Raw genomic sequence first — 24,678 nt, forward strand, 5'->3', positions numbered from 1 at the left:
AATACATAAAAGGTGAGTAGTCTCGTGCGCTACCAGCTACTCTGTGAGAACAGTTGACACTAATTGGATATGGCGGACTACTTGAATTTTCTCACGCAACGGCCTGATGAACTAATTTCAATGCTAGTTAACTCGGAAACGACACAACTTATCGATTTTTCTTTCTTTACAATTTGCCTCTGCACTACCTACCCTGCAACACGCAAACAAGTTTTTCATACTATTTCTTACCACAGTGTACGGATAAAATGGTGTTCTATATATATAAACAGAGGTATATCAATGCCTGTCTTTTGTAGAATGCTTGCACTTATGAATTTTTTCACGACGTTCCTTCACTTAGCATAAGACGGTAGTCAGTTGCATTTACTGGTCAATAGGCACGTAGCCAGCGGTCGTACGTCACAGAGGATAGCTTGCAATGCAGACGAGGAGGAATTTTCCAGGCATTAGCAAGTAATTAAGATTTTCATGTCACACTTAAAGGGGAGGAGGTTCTACGTCATCCGACAAGTACAAAATTAAGGGAGAGAGAATAGTCTCAGTATTAATAATGACTACTGTGATTATTAGCCGTTAGTAGTATGATCACAAACAGTCGAGCTGAGTTACAGTCGTGAGAAGATTGTAGTCTATGAACTTAGAGAAACTGTGGAGCTTGTACAGACATCAGGACACTCTACATGCAGCAATGCCAGGTGCGGGGAAGTGTCATCTGCCGGTGGCCATTAATAGAAGCGGTGAGGTATGCTGGCTAGGTACTGAAAGAGTTTCTGTGCTATATGAAGTGATGTTTAATGCTGTATATAGTTAACCTGTTATTTCATATTTTATTTGAATACACCAAAACACAGTGTATTTGCTTCCGATCATTAGACCTGACAGAATAACCTAGATGCCTTTCCCTGATCTGTGTCATTTTCTATTCAATAAATATTATGTACTGTACATATATAAACAGTTAATATCCAGTAAACTGATCCCAGAATTCAGAGGAGTTGTTCTTGCTTGTACCTTGAGACTTACACACCTGTCCTGATAATAAAAACTCACTCCTTCTCACCTTCGTCTGATATCCGGCGGGGAGCTACGAACGCCATGGCTTCAAGGCCCTAGTGTTAACAGTGAGGCTCGTCCAGTAGACAGAGGACCAAGGAAGATAAAACCTTTTCTGTATTCACGTGAGCGAAAGCATAACGGCATCATACACGACAGAAATGTCAGTTGTACATGGTGACACACCAGAGACGGACGATTTTTAAATGAAAACTACTCGGTAAATTTTAAAATTAATGCACGTTTACTGACATTAAACCAAAGTTCATTACTTGGCATTTAATGTAGGCCAGACTTATTTGTTAAAAATAATGTCCTCAAGATGATGTACGTCATTTCGAACGCACGATTAAGGTCTCTTATCCACATCCTCCACCACAGGGATTGATGTCTCTGCGGGGATGGCAGCAATTTCTTGAATGATTGAATCATGCAACTGGTCCAGATTTCGCTATTAGTATTTATATACAAGGCTCCTGAGGGACCCACACAGAAAAAAAGTCAACCTCACACTGTTAAGTCTGGAGACCTTGGAGGCCTATTAATATCGCCAAACCTTGAGAGAATCAGTCCAGGAAACCTGCGTCGAAGAATTGCTAATGAAACATCCGCGGTATCTGACGCAGCGCCATTCTACAAGAACCAAACACTTTTAACGGGATTCTTCGGCTTTTCAATTCTGGTTTAAAGAACGTTTCAAACATGAATGTTTCGAGGCGAATTGACAGCGACTGTGGATCCATTTTCTTCGAAAAAATATGATCCAATAATGTCGAAATAACCAAGAACACAACGGACTGTGACATTTTCAGAGTGAAAAAGATGCTGATGTATAAGGTGTGGACGCTGAAGAATTCAAAAACGCAGGTTTTCTTTATTAAGTGCCCCGTTAAAATGGAAATGAGCTTCATCAAAAAAAAAAAAAAAAAAAATGTTCAAACGTGTGTGAAATCGTATGGGGCTTAACTGCTAACGTCATCAGTCCCTAAGCTTACACATTACTTAACCTAATTATCCTAAGGACAAACACAGATACCAATGCCCGAGGGAGGACTCTAACCTCCGCCGGGACCAGCCACACAGTCCATGACTGCAGCGCCTTAGACCGCTCGGCTGAGCTTCATCGCTCATCAATAAATCATACTGTCACTCCAAACCACTTGCATTCTGGAAGCAAATTCTTCTTATGCACAAAAATCATTTGGTTTGAGTTGTTGCACAATAATACGTTTGTAAGGACGGACTTTTAATGTATGTAGAATTCGTGAACTGATTCACGGTTGATTGATAGCTCAGTAGCACTACGTCTAGCTGACCGCCCTGGACTTCTGTCATTTCACATAATACTGCAATATTTTCGGGTGCCGTTGCACTGCGCCCCGAGCGCGTACATTTCTGATCCATTATGTTTCCAGTTAAACTGAAGCTTTGCACGCATCTGGCGGCTGTGTTACGACTGGAAAAGGCTAGTGCCGAGCAAGACTGAATTCGCTGCGTAGCCGTAACAGACTCACTGCTTATGACGAAACTGTCGTAGACAAGTAGACGTTGTCGCGAGTCCCACTGTTTCACTGTAACTGACACGCGTCTTGTGTAGAGACGAATTAAACTCACCGCTACGTTCTCCCACCACCGCGCTCTCACAAGGGGAGGCCACGATGTTTGGAACTCTGATTTACTTCAAACTTAGTACACTCGTAGTACTTCATTAGAACAACAAAATGTGTAAGCAGTAGCGCGTACTTCTCAAGCGTTATTAAGAAAATCGCAAGAAAATTTCGATCGTCAAATACATACCTAAGCGCGACCGTTTTTACGAGGAAGCGGCGGCAGCCGAGTGGGTGCCGGCACGGTAACTCTGCGTGTTCGGTCAGAAGGTTACCTGCCCTTTGCAATGAAAATACTATGTTAATGGATCAACGACTAACTGAAACGGGTGTATTGTGGCGTCTGCCCTAAGCGGATGCAACGAACGAAAGCGAATAAATTGATTTTTTTTTTAAATGGGTAGCGTTCAACCCCCGTAATCACTGGATCGCTGGATCGAGTCCCGTTCGTCAGTTTTCTTTTATTTTTAAACACAGTCATTTTATTTACTGTTTACTTTGCAATTGCTATAATGGGAAAAATACGTGTAATCGGACGAACTTTTATTAAATTTACAATGTTATCTGGCAGTCTTCAAATTTGTTATATCACAAATAATATAATATTCATAACTATCGACTAGTAAACGACCAAACGCATAAAGTGATACTGGAAATGTGTAAGAAATCCCTTATACGTGGAAGGAGCCCGAAACTGCTTGTTACCTCCAAGTTTTGATCGGCACAGGCGGCTTTCGAAAGATGCACAATTAATCGTCGCTTTCGACATTATGAGCACAATGGCAGGATTGTATTTTTCGTAAAAACAAGGAAAACATAAAGTTAAACGGCACCAGCTGCATTGAATAAATGCTGTTTCCGCATACGCAAGGTCTTTTGAGGTTTTCCTCGGAAAAACAAATCTTCTTAACATTTTCAAAAACCTCTCTTTCAGCAGATGGTTTGGAAGCAAACCATGGATAACGCAGCATTTCCTCAAATATCGACGCTGACAATTGATCAGGGCAGTATCAAGTGTATTTTAATAGCGTCTTCACGAGAAGCAATTTCTCGTGATTTTTCGGTTAAATATGAACAATTTTGAAGACATGGACAAGCATACATTTTCAGTATCACTTTATGTGTTTGGTCGTTTACTATTATATTACTTCTACTATTTACTGTTATATTATTTGTGATGATAAAAATTTGTAGACTGCCAAATAACATTGTAAATTTAATAAGAGTTTATCCGATTACACGTATTTTTCCCATTATATCAATTGTAAAGTAAGTAGTAAAGGAAATGACTGACGCACGGGACTCGATTCAGCGAACCAGAGATTACGGGGCTTCAACGCTACCCACTTTTTTTCCCTAGTCTCATTTTGTTCGTTTTCGTTCGTTGCATCTGCTCGCCGCGGACGTCGCAAGACACCCGCATCACTTCGTCGTTGATCCATTTACTCAGTTTTTTTGTTACAGAGGGCAGCTAACCCTCTGACCGAATAATTTTTTTTTTTTTTAGAGTGTTCGTTTACTTTGTTCGTGGCGGGCGTCCAATGACACTCGTTCAGGTTGTTTGTTGATCCGTTCCCTCAGTTTTTTCTATTACAGAGGGTAGCTAAACCCTCTGACCGAACATACTGAGCTACCGTGCCGGCATACTCAGCTGCCGCCTGTTCATGGCTAAAATGGTTCAAATGGCTCTGAGCACTATGCGACTCAACTGCTGAGGTCATCAGTCGCCTAGAACTTAGAACTAATTAAACCTAACTAACCTAAGGACAGCACACAACACCCAGCCATCACGAGGCAGAGAAAATCCCTGACCCCGCCGGGAATCGAACCCGGGAACCCGGGCGTGGGAAGCGAGAACGCTACCGCACGACCACGAGATGCGGGCGCGCCGGTTCATGGTAAAAACGGCCCCACAGAGGTATATGTTTGACGATCGAAATTATCTTGGGATTTTCTTGATAAAGCTTGAGAAGTACGCGCTACTGCTTACACATTTTGTTGTCCTAATGGAGTACTACGAGTGTACGAAGTTTGAAGTTAATCCGCGTTCCAAGCGTCGTGGCCTCCCCTTGTCAGTACTACGCAGCTCAAAACCATCAGTCTTCCGTGCGTCACCCTGTACATCAGACGAAATGACGCTGAGATGCCAGGGGACGGGCCTGGATGAGCGCGCTGTGTTGTGCCCGCAGCGGAGCGCCCGCCGGACTGCCGGCCGCAGCAGTTCTCGCGCTGGTCGGAGTGCTCGGCGCGCTGCGGCCTGGGCGAGTCGCGGCGCGCGTCCACGCTGAGCCCGCAGTGCCGGCCCAGCAACGAGACGCGCCTCTGCCAGCAGCGGCCGTGCGCGCCCGCGCCCATGCCGCCGCCGCTGCCGCCCAGGACTCACCACCACATACGGGTCCGTACACACATCACACTTCTTCTACTCTCACTAACTCACAACAAAACCTTTCTACGATTTGAGTGCTCAGGCTGCTACGGCCAGTGTTAAATTGTATTTACCCATTTGGATGTTATACTGCTTCGTTATGAAACAGTCGAACTGTCTTTTCTAGCGACGTTGAAGCTGTCCCTGTCAGGGCCTGGTGTTCGGTCGCCCAGACGAGAACTGTTGCAAAAACGTTCGAAACGTCGGCTTCATACTGTTTTAATGTTTCGTAATGACGCTGTCTAACAATTGTTTAAAGTACTGCAAAGTGTTCCACAACTTCTAGAAATAATGTGAACATCATTGTTAACAACCGAAAAAATCTGCGAAGGATATACCGGGTGATCAAAAAGTCAGTATAAATTTGAAAACTTACTAAACCTCGGAATAATGTAGATAGAGATGTAAAAATTGACACACATGCTTGGAAACATGGGGTTTTATTAGAACAAAAACAAAGTTGACAAAATGTCCGACAGATGGCGCAGGATAGCAAAACGTCACTGAATGCGCATGACAACCGTGTATAAACGGAGCTGTAATGAGAGAGAGAATCCCACCCCCAACCAGTTGCCACGCCTTTACCGTTGTGTCCCACCCTCTCTCCATCTCCACACCCTCCATCTCCTTTACCAACGCAACTTCCACCATCTACCCCTCCCGGATGATGAGCTTTGTCCTGACATCTACCCTTCCTACCACCTCTAACACCATCTTCCTGCCTCCTCCTTAGGGCTCCCTCTCCTCCCCCTACCTCCTCCTGAGCGGCTTCCCCCTCCTATTCCCGTCCTTCTCTTATGCCCGTTGTCAGTGTCTCTCCACTTCCTCCTGCATTGTCTTCCCTCTTCATCTCCTGCCCCACGTGTCTCCTGCCTCTTAGTGTACCCGCTGACGCCCCTACTCTCTTCATTCTGCTGCTTCCCCTGCTGCCCTTGCTCTCCCCTGCTTTTCTATCCTCTCTGACCTTTCCCTCGGCAGGTCCCACCTGAAAGTATTATTCTTCGTCGCGTGTGCTCCGAGTGGCTTTTAAGTGTGTTGTTCCGGAGTGTTTTTAATACTGTGGCCGACCTTTAACCTGTGGATGCGCATTCAGAGTCTTCTGTGTGTTTTAAGAATCGCCATCTGTGCTGTTTATATTTCTGTCCCCTATGAACGTCTCCATGTCAATGGATTTTTAACTCCATTTTCCCCCCTTACTTTGTTTTATATTCCCCTTTTTTATCACCCTATGTATGTATCATTTTATTCTTGTTTCAGTTGTCGTGTCACTCGGCTGAAGAGCGGCGGATTGTGACGCTGACAGGCCTCCCCTGCCCATATGGGGCAAGGGAATGAAATGACAATAAAGAAAGAAAAAAGGAGAGAGAGAATCAGATGCGCCAGCACTCGCGGCATGTTGACTTCACCTGAAAAGGCGCTTTCAGTGAAGCTGTATTATCAGAATGGCGAATGTGCTAGTTCAGCGATATGATCCTATCGCCATAGGCAGGGGTTTCGAACGGTTAAAGGTCCATTGACAAATGCAGCTGTGGCGAGAATAATTTCGAAGTTGGAAGTCACGGGTTGTTCAGACGATAGACCCCGTAGTGGCCGACCGAGCACAAGGCGTAATGTTGCTGAGACAGTCCAGGAAGAAATGGAGACTGTAGTGGGTTCGTCTATGCACGGGGAAGTCAGCGCTCGTGCAGTCGCACATCGCACTTAGGCGTACCCTCCGATGCTATCTGTACAAAATCCATCGGCATCATCAATTGTTACCTGGCGATATAGTGAAGCGAAGGGTATTTGCGGTGTGGGCGTTTCAAAAGATGGCGGAAGATGACGATTGGTTGAGTAACGTGTTGTGGACCGACGAAACTCATTTCACGCTCCGAGGATCTGTCAGCGCCCACAACTGCTGAATTTGGGCTACCGAAAATCCTAGAACTGTCGTGGAAACTCCATTGCACGACGAAAAAGTCACGGTATGGGTTGGATTTACCACAACTGCCGTTATCGGGCCTTTTTTCTTCGAGGAAATGCGTGATTCTGGTTTTGTAACTGCTACCATGACGGGTGATAGGTGCGCCGATATGTTACAGAATTGCATCATCCTCAGCCTGGCTGATAAACATCTGCTGTAACGTACGATGTTTATGCAGGATGGCGCTCCACCCCATATTGCTAGACGCGTGACAGATCTCTTGCGTGCGTCGTTTGGTGAGCCACTTTCGTCATGCTTGGTCTCCCTGGTCCCCAGACCTCAGTCCATGCGATTATTGGCTTTGGGGTTACCAGAATTCGCAAGTGTATCGTGATCGACCGGCATCTCTAGGGATGCTGAAAGACAACATCCGACGCCAATGCCTCACCATAACTCCGGACATGCTTTACAGTGCTGTTCACAACATTATTCTTCGACTACAGCTATTGTTGAGGAATGATGGTGGATATATTGAGCATTTCCTGTAAAGAACATCATCTTTGCTTTGTCTTACTTTGTTATGCTAATTATTGCTGTTCTGATCAGATGAAGCGCCATCTGTCGGAATTTTTTGAACTTTTGTATTTTGTTGGTTCTAATAAAACCCCATGTCATTCCAAGCATGTTTTTGAATTTGTACCTCTCTATCTACGTTATTCCGTGATTTATTCAGTTTTCAAATTTATACTGACTTTTTGATCACCCGTTACGTTTTGCTATCGATACAAGTTTCGATCAAAACATGATCATCAATCGACGGATATTATCAGTTTTCGGCTTCTGAAGATGATCTTTTGATCGAAACTTGTATCGAAAATAAATAATCAGTTTTCGTTGTTATATGTCTTTAATAAAGAAGTTTGTAGCTTATCTATTTCAAATATGTGATAATAAATTAGAGAATAATAATCTATCCTGTGGTGGATGTTTCTCTTGCCGCTTTTCTGTCTTTCCGATACAAAGTTATCCAGATATGCTTCCACACTTTTGTACAATCTTCATTGGGTCTCGTTTAGTTTCTGTAAAATATTTTACAAAATACTACCTACATCTACCACAGGCAAAAAACTATATCATTGCAGACTACAGACCTACAACTGCCTTAATTTTAATGATATGTTTGTACAGCCTGCCCCTCTTTCCCATTTAATGGCTTGACAGCGAATCATCTGCAGAGTTATAAAACGCATAAAACCAACCGAACCTGTAAAATTTCAGCTTTAAAACTGATGTAGTTTCGGCAGAGATATCATTTTGGAAATTTGTGGTAAGTTCTTATGGGGCCAAACTACTGAGGTCATCGGTCCCTAAGCTGACACACTATTTAATCTAACTTCAACTATCTTACGCTTAAGGACAACACACACACCCATGCCAGAGGGAGGACTCGAACCTCTGATGCGGCGAGCCGCGCGGACCTTGACAAGGCGCACGGCTACCCCGCGCGCCCAGAGATATCAGAAATGTTACAATTGTTAGGTGCACATTAGAAACAACTATTACATTTTTAATATCTTACAGAAATCAAATGAGTCTAATTGAAGAGGATACATGTCAAAAAATGTATGGATAATGCGTGTAAGAAATAAAAAAAAAATCGTGTAATGCAGAAAGCGGGGTTTCAAAATCCAAAACACCGAAGAATAATTTCCATGATATTTGATGGAGCTGCATAGAGCAAAAAGTGTAGGGACTATCCATCATTGTACTACCGTATATCCAACAAATAACTGACTGTACCTGCTGAGCAGAACCATTACTCGTAATTTTCAACACTCGTGTTGGCACTAAAATATGTAAACATCTGAAAACAGGCCTACCTGTTTATATAACGTGGCGTAACATAGACCTCGTGGGGAATCATGACCCTTGCAGTCTGGTCCCTTCAAGCCCAACAAACAAAAAAAATGTCTTGTACATTGAACAAGTTAAAGAAAGTAAATGGTAGAAGAAACCCTTGCCGAAGAACTGGTTGCTTTATTTCATATGGGGCCCGTCCAATTTTAGATTATGTTCGGTCATACATGCTGCGTATTGTCCAGTAAGACGTGAAATAATTTTGATCTGTTGGTTTTGCCAGATGCCCTTCACAGTCAAAATCAATTTAAGTAAGTATTTGTATTTTCTGTTGATTGTCCTTTGAAGTAAGTAAAGTAATGTGAATGTTTTAGTTAGACCACATATTTCGCTTTGTGATAGATGGCGCTGTAATAGTCACAAACATATGACTCAAAATTTTAGACGAGCAGTTGGTAAGAGGTAGGTTTTTTAATTTAAAATACAGAACGTAGGTATGTTTGAACATTTTATTTCGATTGTTCCAATGTGATACATGTACCTTTGTGAACCCATCATTTCGGAGAACGCATGCTGTTACGGCGTGATTACCTGTAAATACCACATTAATGCAATAAATGATCAAAATGATGTCCGTCAACCTCAACGCATTTGGCAATACGTGTAACGACATTCCTCTCGACAGCGAGTACTTCGCCTTCCGTAATGTTCGCATATGATTGACAATGGGCTGACGGATGTTGTCAGGCGTTGTCGGTGGATCACAGTAGCAAATAACCTCCAACTTTCTCCACAGAAAGAAATCCGGGGACGTCAGATGCGGTGAACGTGCGGGCCATGGTATGGTGCTTCGACGACCAATCCACCTGTCATGAAATATGCTATGCAATACCCCTTCATCCGCACGCGAGCTATGTGACGGAAATCCATCATGTTGGAAGTACATCGCCATTCTGTCATGCAGTGAAACATCTTGTAGTAACATCGGTAGAACATTACGTAGGAAATCAGCCTACATTACACCATTTAGATTGCCATCGATAAAGTGGGGGCCTATTATCCTTCCTCCCATAATTCCGCACCATACATTAATCCGCCAAGGTCGCTCATGTTCCACTTGTCACAGCCATCGTGTTTCTTCCGTTGCCCAATAGTGCACATTATGCCGGTTTACGTTACCGCTATTTGTGAATGACGCTTCGTCGCTAAATAGAAGCGTGCAAAAATCTGTCATCATCCCGTAATTTCTCTTGTGCCCAGTGGCAGAACTGTACACGACGTTCAAACTCGTCGCCATGCAATTCCTGGTGCGTAGAAATATGGTACGGGCGCAATCGATGATGATGTAGCATTCTCAACACCGACGCTTTTGAGATTCCCGATTCTCGCGCTGTTGGTCTGCTACTGATGTGCCGATTAGCTGCGACAGCAGCTAAAACACCTTCTCATCTGTTGTAGGTCGTGGTTGACGTTTCACATGTGGCTGAACACTTCCTGTTTCCTTAAATAACGTAACTATCAGGCGAATTGTCCGGACGCTTGGATGATGTCCAGGATACCGAGCAGCATACATATCACACGCCCGTTGGGCATTTTCATCACAATAGCCATACATCAACACGACATCGACTTTTCCGCAATTGGTAAACGGTCCATCTTAACACGGGTAATGTATCACTAAGCAAGTACCGTCCGCACTGGCGGAATGTTACGTGGTAGTTTGTGACTATTACAGCGCCACCTATCACAAAGCGAAAAAAGTGGTCAGACTAAAACTCTCATATTTCTTTACGTACTACACGAATATGTAATAAAAATGGGCGTTCGTGTTTAAAAACACTCAGTTGATATCTGTTTGACCTATGGCAGCGCCATATGGATGGCCAATCATAGCGCCATCTGGTTTCCCCCTTCAAGCTAGACGAGTTTCGTTCTTTGTAGTTTTTCCGTTTGATGCTTATTTCGTGAGATATTTGGCCCTATTACTATCAATGGCCCACCCTATATATATGTGATGTTTTCATGTTCTATGTACATATCCAATGAGCATACTACACTTATGCCCTTGTAGTTTTGATTTCTATCCTCTTATTTAATATACGATGTTTTGCTACCACACTCCAGTCCTCTGTCGTCTATGCATATTTTGTATGGTATTGGGGTGTGGGCTTAATGCCGTGTGAGAAGGGCCTTCCATCGTCCCCATCGCCGGGTGCAAGTCTTTCAATTTGACGCCACTTCGGCGACTTGGGCGTCGATGGGGATGAAATGATGATGATTAGGACCACAAAACACCCAGTCCCTCAGCGGAAAAAATCTCCGACCCAGCAGGGAATCGAACACGGGCCCTGAGGACTGACATTCTGTGCAGTGACCACTCATCTAGCGAGGTGGACTGCTGTGGGCTGAAAGTGTGCAAATGCTTTTGGAACTGTTCAAACATTCGTTTGACGTCATGGGCAAGGTCACCACTGAGATACTTACCAAAATAAGAATTTCGTCTGCAAACATTTATTAGGGAGAGTAACCATCAATCTAGTAAATTGCCACGTCTGGAACAGATCAGGCTTTTAGACTGAATAAATGGCAATTATTTTAAGTATCAGTACTATTAATAAGCGAAGTAGACCAATAACACCTTAGATCAACGACCAAAACCAAAAGTTTGGCCTCAGTCTAGAAAGCTCTTTCCTTATCTAAGTACCCATTCTTGCCGACCGAAACTATTCTTCTTTGTATTTACAGACTACCGGTCAGGTGATTTCACTTCCAGTACGAACCCATTTATCTGTCATTACGTTATTTAGGATTGCGATATTAGCGGTTAAATTAGGCTACTTATGGTAACTTCATAGTTCAACATCTGACAACTGCAGTGGCTCTTTCTTCTACCGCCTTTTATCCACTTAATTAATCACGACTTTACGTTGAGTCATCGCATCATTCTCAACGACAGGCAAATCAGTTCTTTGGCAACCTAGCTTTTTCTACACTTCGCTTGGTGCCGGCAGTGTTACCCTCGTTAAGGTAGCTACCGTTTCAAGTACGAAAGCGAGCGTCGTTTTCTCTTCCTGAACAACAATTTCCGCTTCCACTATGGGAACCTCCGAATAGCTCCACGACAGAGTAAAACCTTCAGTGCTTTGAATGTACCGGTTAGTTGTAATTAAATTGCAGCTACACACATAGGACTAGTGTGGGCTGCAATTATCGTATGGTACCGAAATTTGGTGAATAATCTAATGCGTTAACATGGGACCGCTTACGATGAAAGAAATTAGTTTCTCTTCTGGCAACCAGGTGCCAATCTAGTTCCTTGAATGCAAAAAAGCCGTACAGAAATGTCTCCAGAAGTAATGAATTAGGAGTGCGACATGGGCAGAAGATTGAACAAGGGAGAAATCCCTAATGTTGATTTTATTTATGAACAGTCGCTCAGGTGGCTGGTGTGGCCGAGCGGTTCTAAGCGCTTCTGTTTGGAACCGCGCGAACAGTTCGGTCGCAGATTCGAATCCTGCCTCGGCATAGATGTGCTTGTTGTCCTTACGTTAGTTAGGTTTAAGTAGTTCTAAGTTCTAGGGGAGTGATGACCTCAGATGTTAAGTCCCATAGTGCTCAGAGCCATTTGAACCAATTTTTAACAGTCGCTCACCTTACACAATCTGTTCAACAAGCGCACCGACGATGTCGACGATTTGCTGCATACATAGAACGACGTGATCGACAGCTACTCGGTGCAATTGCAGTGGAATCTGAGCAAATTGTGTCTGCACACTAGCCTTCAGATAAGGTAGAGACAGAATGTGTCGCAGGTAAACCCCATGGATTCAGGTCGGATGATCTGGCAGAACATGCGTCTGGAAAATCTCTGGAGGTAACACGTTCGTGGAAATTTTCATTAAGAAGGTCTTTGACTGCGCAAGTAACATGAGATATTTCCCCGTCTTGCATGAAAACAGTGGTTTCCACACAGTTGCGCTCTTCCAAAGCAGTACTCATGCTATGCAAGGAAATCCTGATAACGCGCAGACATCACAGTACATCCGATTGGGGTTCTGGGCGCATTCTTTTCAAAGACGATTGGACCGAGAATAAAGGTCGTTGCGAATCCACACCGCAATTACTTATGGCGAGTGCAAAGGCTCCTCGTGCCCAACACGCGGTTTAACAGTTCTGTGTTCTCAGCGCACCTCGCAGTGTAAAATTTTGCATCTTACTCCACAGACTGTTGCCCGGCCAAACGTCAAGTTAGATCCGTGCCAGAAACCGAAGAGCAAATTGAGAACGTTGCCTTGGATCATGAGGTTTCAGTTGCTACGCCGTTTGGATCTTGAACAGTACCAGTATAAAATAGAGCCCAGAACTTTCTGTACTGCTGACCGTGGGATGGACGATTCTCGTGACACCGCACTATCACCAGCACTGCCCGGGGCACGTGCTGCGTGCTCAGTTACAGCAGCGGCTACCTCATCAGTAACTTCCGCCTGGAAAGCACACGTTCCTCTTTCAGGTGAACACCAACCTCACCGGCATTTCGAAATTCACTATTATCTTCTTCAAACCATTTAACAACATCGAACTTCTCCTCAGAACTTTCAGTCCACGATACTTTCTCAAACTAACGCAGCAATTGCTGCCGTTCACATAAAAGTGTTTCACTAAGAGTGGACGGCCTCTCTTCTCGATGCCCATACTGTTCTTACACTCGATGGCTTGACAAACAACTGCGTGGCCGTCATAGTGTCATGCAAACAGTGTACAATGTCCGGTACGCTCTAGGTGGCCACAGCTGGAACTATCTTGTTTTCTAGCGTACAACGGTTCCGCATAACTCCATTAGCACATCTGTCACGTTTAGCTGTCATACGATAATTACAGCTCACACTGGTACTCCTCAAGCAGCTGCACTTTAATTACAAACACCTGATATCTTCTCTTATCCTGTCACCGCGTGACAGGTCATAATTTACCAATGCGTTTCCATGTTTATATTTTATTTACAAATGAATATTTAACAAATAAATATAGTAACAGTGTAAACGAAGGAAGAAATTATCCTATCTAAGAAAGAAAATGGTTCAAATGGCTCTGAGCACTATGGGACTCAACTGCTGAGGTCATTAGTCCCCTAGAACTTAGAACTAGTTAAACCTAACTAACCTAAGGACATCACAAACATCCATGCCCGAGGCAGGATTCGAACCTGCGACCGTAGCGGTCTTGCGGTTCCAGACTGCAGCGCCTTTAACCGCACGGCCACTTCGGCCGGCTCTAAGAAAGAAAGAGAGAGAGGATACTTGTATCTAAGGCATCGCTTGAAATGAGGAGGTCCGTTAATACAAGATGCGCAGACATGAATCAAATAACATACGTAATTTAAATAAAAAAGAAATACGAATTATGAAGTCTCAGGTAATACTGTCATAATAAATTGGAAAGACATAACTTACATGCATTGTATGTATGAAGACCATCCACATGTCAAAAAATGAAATAGTAGGAAGAATGGAGTGGCATTCGCTGAGTAAATAACACATATCTTTACCATATTTGGTACAGAAATGACGCATGAGTGATGTTTTGGTGTGCTCCTAAACAATAACTGATAGTGACACACGGTCAAAAGGCCAGTTGCACTGAAATGCACATGTATTCAATAATAATAATGTTTGTATACGGAGCCTTACCCTAGATAGATTTTTCGAAAGCAAACATCGTCCATTGTAAGCTGCAAAATTTTACGTGTCTTTGCTGCTATACCCCAATTTCGACTTTGAAATGATTATCAAGCAACACAGTTACTTTATATGACACATCTGCCACATCATATTGCATAGAAGTATTGTGGGTATGCTCGGTAATGCACTTCACAATCGAAATTGGACAACAGCAGCAGATAAACGGAACATTCTATGGCCTACATCAGACAATGTTTTCTTTGGAAAAATGTTGAATACTAGCTGGTAATATGCCGTGGTATGAGGCTTGCGGGGGGCGTTCAATAAACAATGCAACAAAATTTGTTCTGAAAACGGGTTCGGTTTATTCAGAATTCCAATACACCATATTATTCCCTTCTCGCCGCGCGTACTGGCGAGGCGCCATGTCATTGGCTGCGCCGGAAAGGCGAGATCCGGGCTGTGGGGTAAATGACGAAGAAAAATCCAATTAAGTTTGGGAGGTCGCATGGATGCGTAGACTTTTGTGAGGCCTTGCGTTGTCCAGCTTAGCAGCACTCAGCTGTTTGACTGTGATCCGTCCATCACATCGAGTGAGAATGCCCGCATGTTCCAACACTGCAGAAGTGACAGGTGGGTGCGGCCGGGTGGCACGCGGGTGATCGGTCGGGTTTGTGCGACTTTGTTGCGGTGATTAGAGACGCCTCACACGACGCACCGTGCTTTTGTTTACTGCCAGGTCTCCGTAGACATTCTGTAAGAGTCTAAGAATATGTAAATGTCCTGGTTTTCCTCCTAAAGAAAATGGCAGCTCTCTGCTTGGGACGGACCTCCGTCACATACCCCATTTTCAAGGCTGCCTATAGCGCCACCGTATACCGGAACTCCATGATTAGTATAGGAGGTGAAGAGGAATAATGAACGATGGCCCACAAAAAATTCTTCATTTTGCTCAGCCAAATTTGGCCGAGAAGAAAAAGTGCGCCCCTCATACATTGTAACGACAAGCTTCACTGCTACTTTCTAAATTGCAGATAAGTCATATCGAACATAACATTGATGGTGGACTGCTTTATAAACAGGTTCAACAATGCCAGGTGGAAGATGCTTCGGCAATCTTCCTAATAGTTTTCTCTTCTACCTCGCTTTCCACATCCGCTTATTTTCCCCCACAGGAAGATTATCAACTCATCAAATTTCCACCTCTTCTTACTCACATTGAACACCTCCGAGAAACCTACACCGTTCGGATATTCGACTCCAACAATCAAGTGCTGTCTATTTTTCGGTGCTAGGGTGCTACCGCGCCTCTACCTACAAATCTCACCAAAACCTTACCTGCATACACTGAAACGTCCTCACCCAAAGAAATTTCTACTGTGTCTCTCTCCCAGACCACGAACCCCGTCCCGACATACTCCCGTCTTACAACTCTGAGTCCATCTTGCCCTATCCGAAGGGTTCACTTCTCGACCTCTCCCCATACCACACCTCCTTTTGCCTTCCCCGTCGCGTCCCTCGTTGCCTTTTCCTCCCCAGTGTATAGATCCCAATACCAACATTCATCTCTCCTTGCCCCAAAATCTACCCCTGTCTCTTCGCCATCTCATACCAGTCCTTAGTCCTCATCATCACCATTCTATCTCCCTCCATATCGACCCTTCTTTTTATCTACAATCTGCCATTCTAGGGCAGGTACATTTCCAGTTTCAGTGGAAGCGCACGGTGTCCCGTTTGTAATGGCAAGTGAATCTTCTGTCGTGTCAGCGTTTTCCATGTGTTTAGCGCCCTTCAAGCGCTTCTCATGTGTTTTTAACTGTGCGATATGTCCACATTTTAACAGTGTTTTTAAACAACTCGTAAGGAAAACTTTACATTGTTTATATTTCTCACATTTATGCCGCCTTTCCAAATAATTTTAAAATCGTAGTGCATATGTCTCCTTGTCTATTTGTTTTTGTCTTAGCATCTACAGTTCAATTCTTTTATCTTGGCGGCTCGCGCATGCCCGCCCTTACACGGGAGGTTGCTGCGTTGCCAGTTGCACACGACGCACGCGCCAAGAGAAGCAGCGCCATAGTATAGTATAGTTCGCAAACTTACGTTTAGGGGGGAGCGCGCAGTTCATGAAGTAAAGCCACCACGGCCGCATTAACCCTTTCGCTGCTACAAAGACGTGGTCCCTGCATTCCGCGCTGTGCGCGATTTTGTCATCATTACACTGCTCGCCTGTGCAGACACATGGTGTTCCGACTGCTTTCACACACTTATCATTCGATTTCACAAAAACTCTTTGGCCCAAAAATTTGATTTTTACACATCTTCTTGACTGATACCTTCCCCCCATAAATGACTTAATTTTGTTTCGATGTTCAACGCAGTTATTGTGCAGCATTAAATGTAGTAAATCATTGCACGAAATCTTGAAGAGTTTGCAGAGGTAAAAGTCCATAGTGTATACCACCGAACGAGGTGGCACGTCTCTGTAGCACCGAAAGAGTTAATGAAGAGACAAAGCACTAGAAATTTCAAAAAATTACATTCAAACGAATAAAATTCGTGAAGTAAGAAACTTCGATATTGTTTTTAAATAGAGAAAGTATTAAGCACCACACAAGGTCTGAACTCATAACTTTAGGCTTAGTAACCCAACACCTTAACCGTTATGCTAACGCAGCTCGTCTGGCAATATAAATCCTTTAGGACACTAACATGTCATGCCAAATACTGACAAACACTGTTGGTACGACTATGAATTACTCACGCTTCGTCGAAGTACAATAGGAAATAAACAATTACCGCTATTCTTTATTGCAAAAAAGTGGTTCGTGAGATTGATACAAACACCTTTCCTTGCTATCGCCTGAATTAGGAGGCTTATTGCTTGTTTGGTTTAATTAATTAATAAAATATGAAGCAATTGGTATAAAGAATGCTTTTTCCAAACTTTCTATAAAAGGAAGTCTGCTATGAAGACATTGCTTTTGTTCTATTACTTTGCTTATGACTGAACGTTTCTAAAACTGAAGACACTCGTCCGTACTCTGCACTGCAGTTGAGATATGGCAACATCGTTCTCTGTGCATTGGCCGACTGTGCTTTGTGACGTCAGATGCGCAGAACGAACCTAAACTCAGCCGCCGTCATAAATGACGCACACTATAGTTAGCGGTAAGATCTACTGACTGAAGGGCGGATTATTTTTATCGCTGGCAGCCCATCGTCTCCTCCGCCCCCCGTCCCCTCCCAGCGCTCACAGGGGGCGAGGGGGGATGAAATAACAACATAGAAAAAAATAGTTTTTCCTTTGACTTCATGTATTGTGCACAGACACTAGACGTATGAAATTGGACGAAAGTAAATAAAAGATTTACATACGTCACAGCCAAACCGGATATGTATCTTCATTTAGCCATTTGTGTGAGGCCATTTACAAATATATTAGATGTGAGTGAGTGGTGAGAGAGACGAAGGTGTGACACGGTGGTGGTGCGCGCAGCGGGGCCACGAGTGCAAGGCGACGCTGCGGTCGCGGTCCGCCGTGCGCCTGCGCGTCGGCCCGTGCCGCAGCCGGCGGCGCTTCCGGCCGCGGGCGTGCGCGGGCGGCGGCTGGGGCGGCGCGGGCGGCGGCTGCGCGGGGCGGCGCTGCCGGCCGCTGCTCAGCACCACGCTGCACGTCGACTTCCGCTGCCCGCTGGAGCTGGGCGCCGAGCCGCCGGGCGTGCCCGTCGCCGCCGCCGTCATGGCGCTCGTCCGGCCCGGCGACGACCTGTGGGCCGACGACGACCACGGTGAGCCAGCCGCCCACCCACTGCTCCTCCTGACGTACTGTGCAGGGTATAAGGGGAATATGTGCTACCTTAAGATGTACACGCATATGACTGTTGGTTGTTGTTTTTCTACGTCAAAAAGTCTTCCCACAAACACCTCACAAACTTTACAACCTGATGTTTTCTGCACGATCCGTAACCACACTATTAAGTGGCCTACTACGCTAAGTATAGACTACCCGTTTGGCGTCCACCTGTTCACACTTCAACGCCTGACCTGCTGCTTAGGGGAAAGTAAGCCTCAATGTCTTGCATTTGCCATGTGTACTATGCTTGGAGGTACTAACCAACCTAAAAACATACTACTCAAATGGCTCTGAGCACTATGGGACTTAACAGCTATGGTCATCAGTCCCCTAGAACTTAGAACTACCTAAACCTAACTAACCTAAGGACATCACACATCACCCAGTCATCACGAGGCAGAGAAAATCCCTGACCCCGCCGGGAATCGAACACGGGAACTCGGGGGTGGGAAGTGAGAACGCTACCGTACGACCACGAGCTGCGGGACAAAAAATACTACTCCCAATAGTTATAATTATCAGTCAGCAAATGATGTAAATACTGATGCAGTTCAGTATAGCGTCCTCAGTCATCAATACGGTTATCTGTAGTTGTACCTGTTACATCCTGTATACCTGCTTCATAAGTCTCGTAGATGATGGTCACTTAGCTTTAGGGAAGACTCTACAGAGGCAGTTCTCACGTGGCGCTTGACAATGGAAGCAAGACATTAAGATAAATTTAGTCACATTCTTTGGATTTGTCCATGCAAAAGAAGCGTTTGATAATGTAAAATGCTGCCAAATGTGCGACATTCACACTAAAATTGATGTAAGCTATAGGGAAGGAGGGGCAATGTACCTTGTGTAGAAGAAACAAGAGAGAGAAATAAGAACAGCTTATCATAAAAGAGAGGTTTTAAGCATTGCTCTGTAGTCAACGACCGTTTACAAATTAAAGTTAAAGCAACTACAGCCCTTGGTCACAAAATTTAAGTCTTTTGACCAGGTTTCGACACTTCTGTGAGTGCCTTCATTAGAAATTAAATATTCAAATTGGCCTATAACATATGTACAATATTATGGGAAATTTTTTTATATAAAAGTGTACATACTGACTAACAGTACAAGAAAGAAACAGTACTTACATATCACGTATAAAGTAAATATCAAGCGATAAAGCTTTATTAACCATTTTTGAAGTAGAGTGCGTGGAAAAAAAAGCCACTACCGGCAGCTCGCATATGTCGAGCTGCAGGCAGCATCAGACTGAGGCGCCAGCGTTAATAACTGCGGGCAGATGAGCATTGCACCAAGAGTGCCATCTACTAGCCGTAAGTACAAACTGGCTCTTAACATTCAAATAAAGACAGACGAATATTATGATGAACTCTATACGGTACATTACGTGAAAGGCAATATTCTGTTTGACATCAGCAGATAAGGTAGCATTTTGTCTCCACCAGAGCTTAGAAGTACAGTTTAAAGGATGAAAACACCACTTTTGGAAGAACAAAGAGGGCTCAATGACACAGCCTGTAGAAAAACGATATAACTTGAAATGCAGCCAATATAAACCATTTAATAAACGAAAAATTATGATTTGACTTAGATAGGAAAGAACATTACGGTAACTGCACGAAGAAATCCCAAATCAAATATCAAGTAGCGGCTTTATATCTTTGAAGAAGTTTTTATTACGTAGCCCTAATTGCAGCTGCCCATTGAGAATGAGGGTATCATTGCGAGCAAGATATTTAAAAGTTTCTAATTCTTCGAGAATATCTAATCTACGCCCTTTCTTCTCGGTGTGCAAAATGTTGATATCGTGAGCAGCTTTAGGCGCGTGACCTGTAATCAGGAGGTGGTCGGCAAAAGACGAATTTTGGGTGCTAGGGCCATTTTTTCTTAAAATATGTTCTTTATATCTGGTTGTAAAGGCACGTCCTGTTTGCCCTAAGTAGTCAGAAGAGCAGGTGTTGCAGAAAACCCTATAGACGCCAGAATTTTCCATAGGGGAACGAGTCGATTTTAAATTCTGAATGAAGTTTTTTGTTTCAAATTATTATTGGTAGAAAAGGCAACGTTACAGTTGTATATATTAAGAAGAAGGGCGTTCGGCACTGCACAGCGACTTGCAGCAAATGCGAATACACTCAAGCAGTGCACGTGCGGTGACAATTGGGTTCATCACGCGTGTGCCGTCCAGGTGTCAAATGGGGGAACTCAGTGTAGTTTCGCTAGTATTCATATGTAGATGGTAAGAAGACTCTGCGCCGAGGTATCGTGGCAGCAAGTTACAAACATTCGGCAATTCGTCCGAAATACCGTGGAACAACTATAATAAACCCAGATAACCTTTCTTGGGGAGAAAGGGTGGTAGTTAACATTCTTCTGTCTGGTCTGGTGCGACCCGCCACTAATTAAAACGTCGTTCTAACTTCTTCATCTCACCCAATCTCGTAAATTATTTGTTGCATCTATTCCACTCTTTGTCTTCCCGCTAAGGTTTTCACCCTCTAAAGCTCCCTCTCATACTATGGACGTTAATCACCGATGACTTAACTAGTGTCCTATCGTCTTGTCTCTTCTTGCTGCCTGTGTTTACCATACAATTCTTTCCTCGCCGACTCTCCGGAGAGCCTCGTTTCGTATCAGTCCAACTAATTTTCAACATCCTTTTATTGTACCACTTTTCAAAACTTGAATACATTTCTTTTCTGATTTTTCCGCAGCACGTGATTCACTCCCATTCAATGCCGTGCTGCAGATCGAAAATCAATACAGGGATTGAGCAGTAGCGGAGAAAGACTGCATTCATGTCTTATACCTTTTTTAATGCGAGCACTTCGTTCTTGGTCTCTCGTTCTTATAGTTCCTTCCTGGTTGTTACATATACTATCCGGATTTCCTATAGCTTATTCTAATTATTCTCAAAATTTCGAATACCTGCAACGTTTTTCATTGTAGTACGCTTTTTCTTTGTTGACAGATTCAGCGAATATGTTTATTAAATGTTGCTTCCATCACCAACAGCAACGTCAGAACTGCTGCTCTCTGCCTTTATCTTTCCTTCGGCCAAACCGATCGCCACCCAAGATAAACTCAGTCTTTTCCATTCTTCTGCATATAATTCTCATCAGCAAATTAGACGTATAAGTCGTTTGGCTAATTGGGCGATAGTTCTCGCATTTTGATAGCTTTCGTGTTTTAGGAATTGTGTAAATTATATTTTTCAAGAAGTCTTAGAGTCTCTCTCCTGTCCCGTAGATTCTAGGCACCAGCTTGAATAGTCGTTTGGTTGCCATTTATTCCAATCATTTTAGAAATTCTGAACGAATGTTATCAATGCCTTCCACCTAATATGATCAGAGGTTTTCCGAAGCTCTGTCAAATTTGGACTGTAGTGGTGGATTCCATATGTCTTCCATGTTAACTTCAATTTTTCCTTATACGACGTCAGCAGACAAATCCTTCCCCTCGTAGAGGCCTTCTCTCCACCCATACGCTCTCTCTTGTCATTTAACAAGCGGAATCACTATAGCACTTTTCATGTTGACACCTTTGCTTTTAGTTTCATCGAAGATTGTTTTGGCTTTTCATATGCTGAACCTATCTATGTGACCACTATTTATTTTTCGATTTCTTCGTGATTTTTCTGTAACCATGTTGCCTTAGATTCTTTGCGCTTCATTTTTATTTCCCATAAGTGGTCACATTTGCAGAATTCCTGACTTTCCCTGAGCATTTTTGTACCGCTTTCTTCCGTCGATTAATCAGCCCTTTTTATAGATGTATGTTCCTGTTTATCTGAACGGCATACGTTGGCATTCAGTGTCGCAATACCTTCAGCATCAGTAAACTTCAACCGCACATCATAATTCGTCAATATTTCCCTTTCCTACTTTTTTCCACGTTGATTTTTCTTGACTATTCTCTTAAAATATAGCATCTATTTCATTATTACTAAATTGTCACCTGAGGGTATATCTGCTGTTGGGTACGACTTGCAAACCTATGTCTAATTTCGAAATCTCTGTCTGATAATTATGTAAGACATCTGGAATCTTCCCGACTCTCCATACCTTTTCCGTGTATATACTCTTGTGATAAATGAAGAGCGTTATGGTTCTTACTAGCTGAAATTTATTGTACAACTCTTTCCAGCTGACGAGTCCATATTCTCTCACAAGTATGCCTTCCATTTGTTTGCGTAGTATGGCGTTCCAATCCCCTACAAATTATTAGACTCTCATCTCCCTTCATATGATGAATTATGTGAATTATCTCTTGCGTAATCTCAAATACTATCTTTGCTTTTTAGCCTTATGCTTGTGACTTCGGTCTGTATACAAAACTTATTGTATATTATTGGCGTCGATTTACTGTCAATTCTGATGAGAATGATCACATGTTTGAATTGTTGGAAATATGCGACACTTAAAAGATAATAAAAAACAACGCACCATGAATGAATTATCACTATAGGACGAAAATCGGTTGCTGTGATATACACTTACTGCCAAACAAGTGATTGCAGTTTAAGAGAAGCTAAATGATTTATTCAGGAAAAAGACATTCGCAAATTGAGAAATTGAATAACACAGTGGTCCCCCTCTGGCCCTTATATCCTTGATTGAGTGAGTACGTGGATGTCCTCCTGCCAAAGACATTCGCAAATTGAGAAATTGAATAACACAGTGGTCCCCCTCTGGCCCTTATATCCTTGATTGAGTGAGTACGTGGATGTCCTCCTGCCATATCCAGTCCAATGGGCGCATTAGGTCGTCAAAACCCCGTGATGGTTGGACGGCCCTGCCAATAATGCTCCCAAGGTTCTCAAATGAGGTGGGATCCGGTCACCTGGCTGGCCAAGGAGGGCTTTGGGAAGCACGAAAATAAGCAGTTTCCGTGTGTGCGAGGACATTCTATTGCTGAAATGTAAGCCTGGAATGGTTGTCCATGAAGGGCAACAAAACGTGACGTAGAGTATCACCGACGTACTGCTGTCCTGTAATGCTGTCCTGGATGATAGCCCAAGAGGTTCTACTATTGACAGAAATCACATGCCAGACAATCACTCATGGTTTCTGGACCGTATGGCGGGTGACAGTCAGATTGATATCCCACCGCTGTCCGGAGCGTCTCCAAACACGTCTGAGTTGTGGAACCTCGGTCACTGGAGTAGAAACGTCATTAGTGATGAAACCTGCTTCCACCTGAGCCCCGATAACAGCAACGATTGCACTCTTCCCCGCGTCCAACTGACACGCTTTATATTCCCTCCACTGCTAGTGTCGTCTGTGAGAGGTTACTCCTCTTTGACGTCGAGTAAGGGCGGTGGTCACATTATCGTGAGTGGACCTTTTATTAATCTAGTAATACGTCCCGAAAAAAAATTTTACAGGCCAGATTTTCGTTGTAGTGACGTTAGTTTTTACGTTTTTTTCGGACTCAGTGTTTAAGATTTTGAACAAAGCTTTTCTCAGTTCCAGTCTCCAATAGATGGGTTTGAGATTGAGATAATGCTTTGCCTCTCTTTACTTATATTCCTGCTTTGTTGCACTTGACCCCACAATTCCCAGCATGTGTGTTTTCATTACTCCATTAATTAATATCGTCCGCGGACGACTGGTATTCGTTATGACAGAGGGCTTCCGAGATATACGTTGTTATAACTTCGATATCACTTTTCCCTGGGTAACTATTGGAAGTCATTAAGGGATCTTCGTTTACGTCATGTTGCCCCTATTCGTTGCCCCTCACAAAAATTTTGTTCTTAGGCTCTTCAGTCGAAAGATGACTCGGTTTGTATGCACGAGCATCTGTGAGTGTTCTGTCGTTTCTGATGGTGAATCGTTAGATGCTTCATCTGGATATACAGCCGATCTACCTTCACAAGTCTTGGCTCCTGAGCACCAACGACCGCCTCAACCTGAAAGACCTCCGCAGCGGATGCTTCTGACTTGTTTGTTGTCAGATAGTGATCGCAATTTCTCTTTTACTGTCGGACTGTTTGCCGTCTGACGCCCCGACATTGCCAGTATCAGTGTGTTATCATATTCATCTATACTAGTAGCCTGGGCTTGACTGTTAGGTGCCGGTAATTGATAAGTACTTGGCATTCCTAAATTGCTCTGACTCATTTCACGTAGGCCTATACGTAAAATACTACATATTCGCTTGAATCTATTCCCATGATTCTTTTGGAACCTCAATCTGTGTTCAGCCTTATTTTTTACAGGTACGGTATCATTAACAGCGACTGAATTATTTTCAGCTAATGTGGCACGTTTGCTATCTGTTCTGTACTTATA

At 43.6% G+C, this 24,678-nt stretch overlaps 1 protein-coding gene across 1 annotated transcript in view; it reads left to right on the plus strand.

Moving 5' to 3' along the window:
• Nucleotides 1–24,678, plus strand: part of LOC126433663 (CCN family member 4) — a 383,910-nt gene that overhangs the window by 353,672 nt on the left and 5,560 nt on the right. Inside the window, exons 6-7 of the mRNA XM_050090450.1 lie at nucleotides 4,853–5,058; nucleotides 18,026–18,317. Coding sequence (XP_049946407.1) covers nucleotides 4,853–5,058; nucleotides 18,026–18,317 — 498 coding nt within the window. The remainder of the gene's footprint in view (nucleotides 1–4,852; nucleotides 5,059–18,025; nucleotides 18,318–24,678) is intronic.

This window comes from Schistocerca serialis, chromosome 1 (assembly GCF_023864345.2).
Source record: "Schistocerca serialis cubense isolate TAMUIC-IGC-003099 chromosome 1, iqSchSeri2.2, whole genome shotgun sequence".
Taxonomy (NCBI): domain Eukaryota; kingdom Metazoa; phylum Arthropoda; class Insecta; order Orthoptera; family Acrididae; genus Schistocerca; species Schistocerca serialis.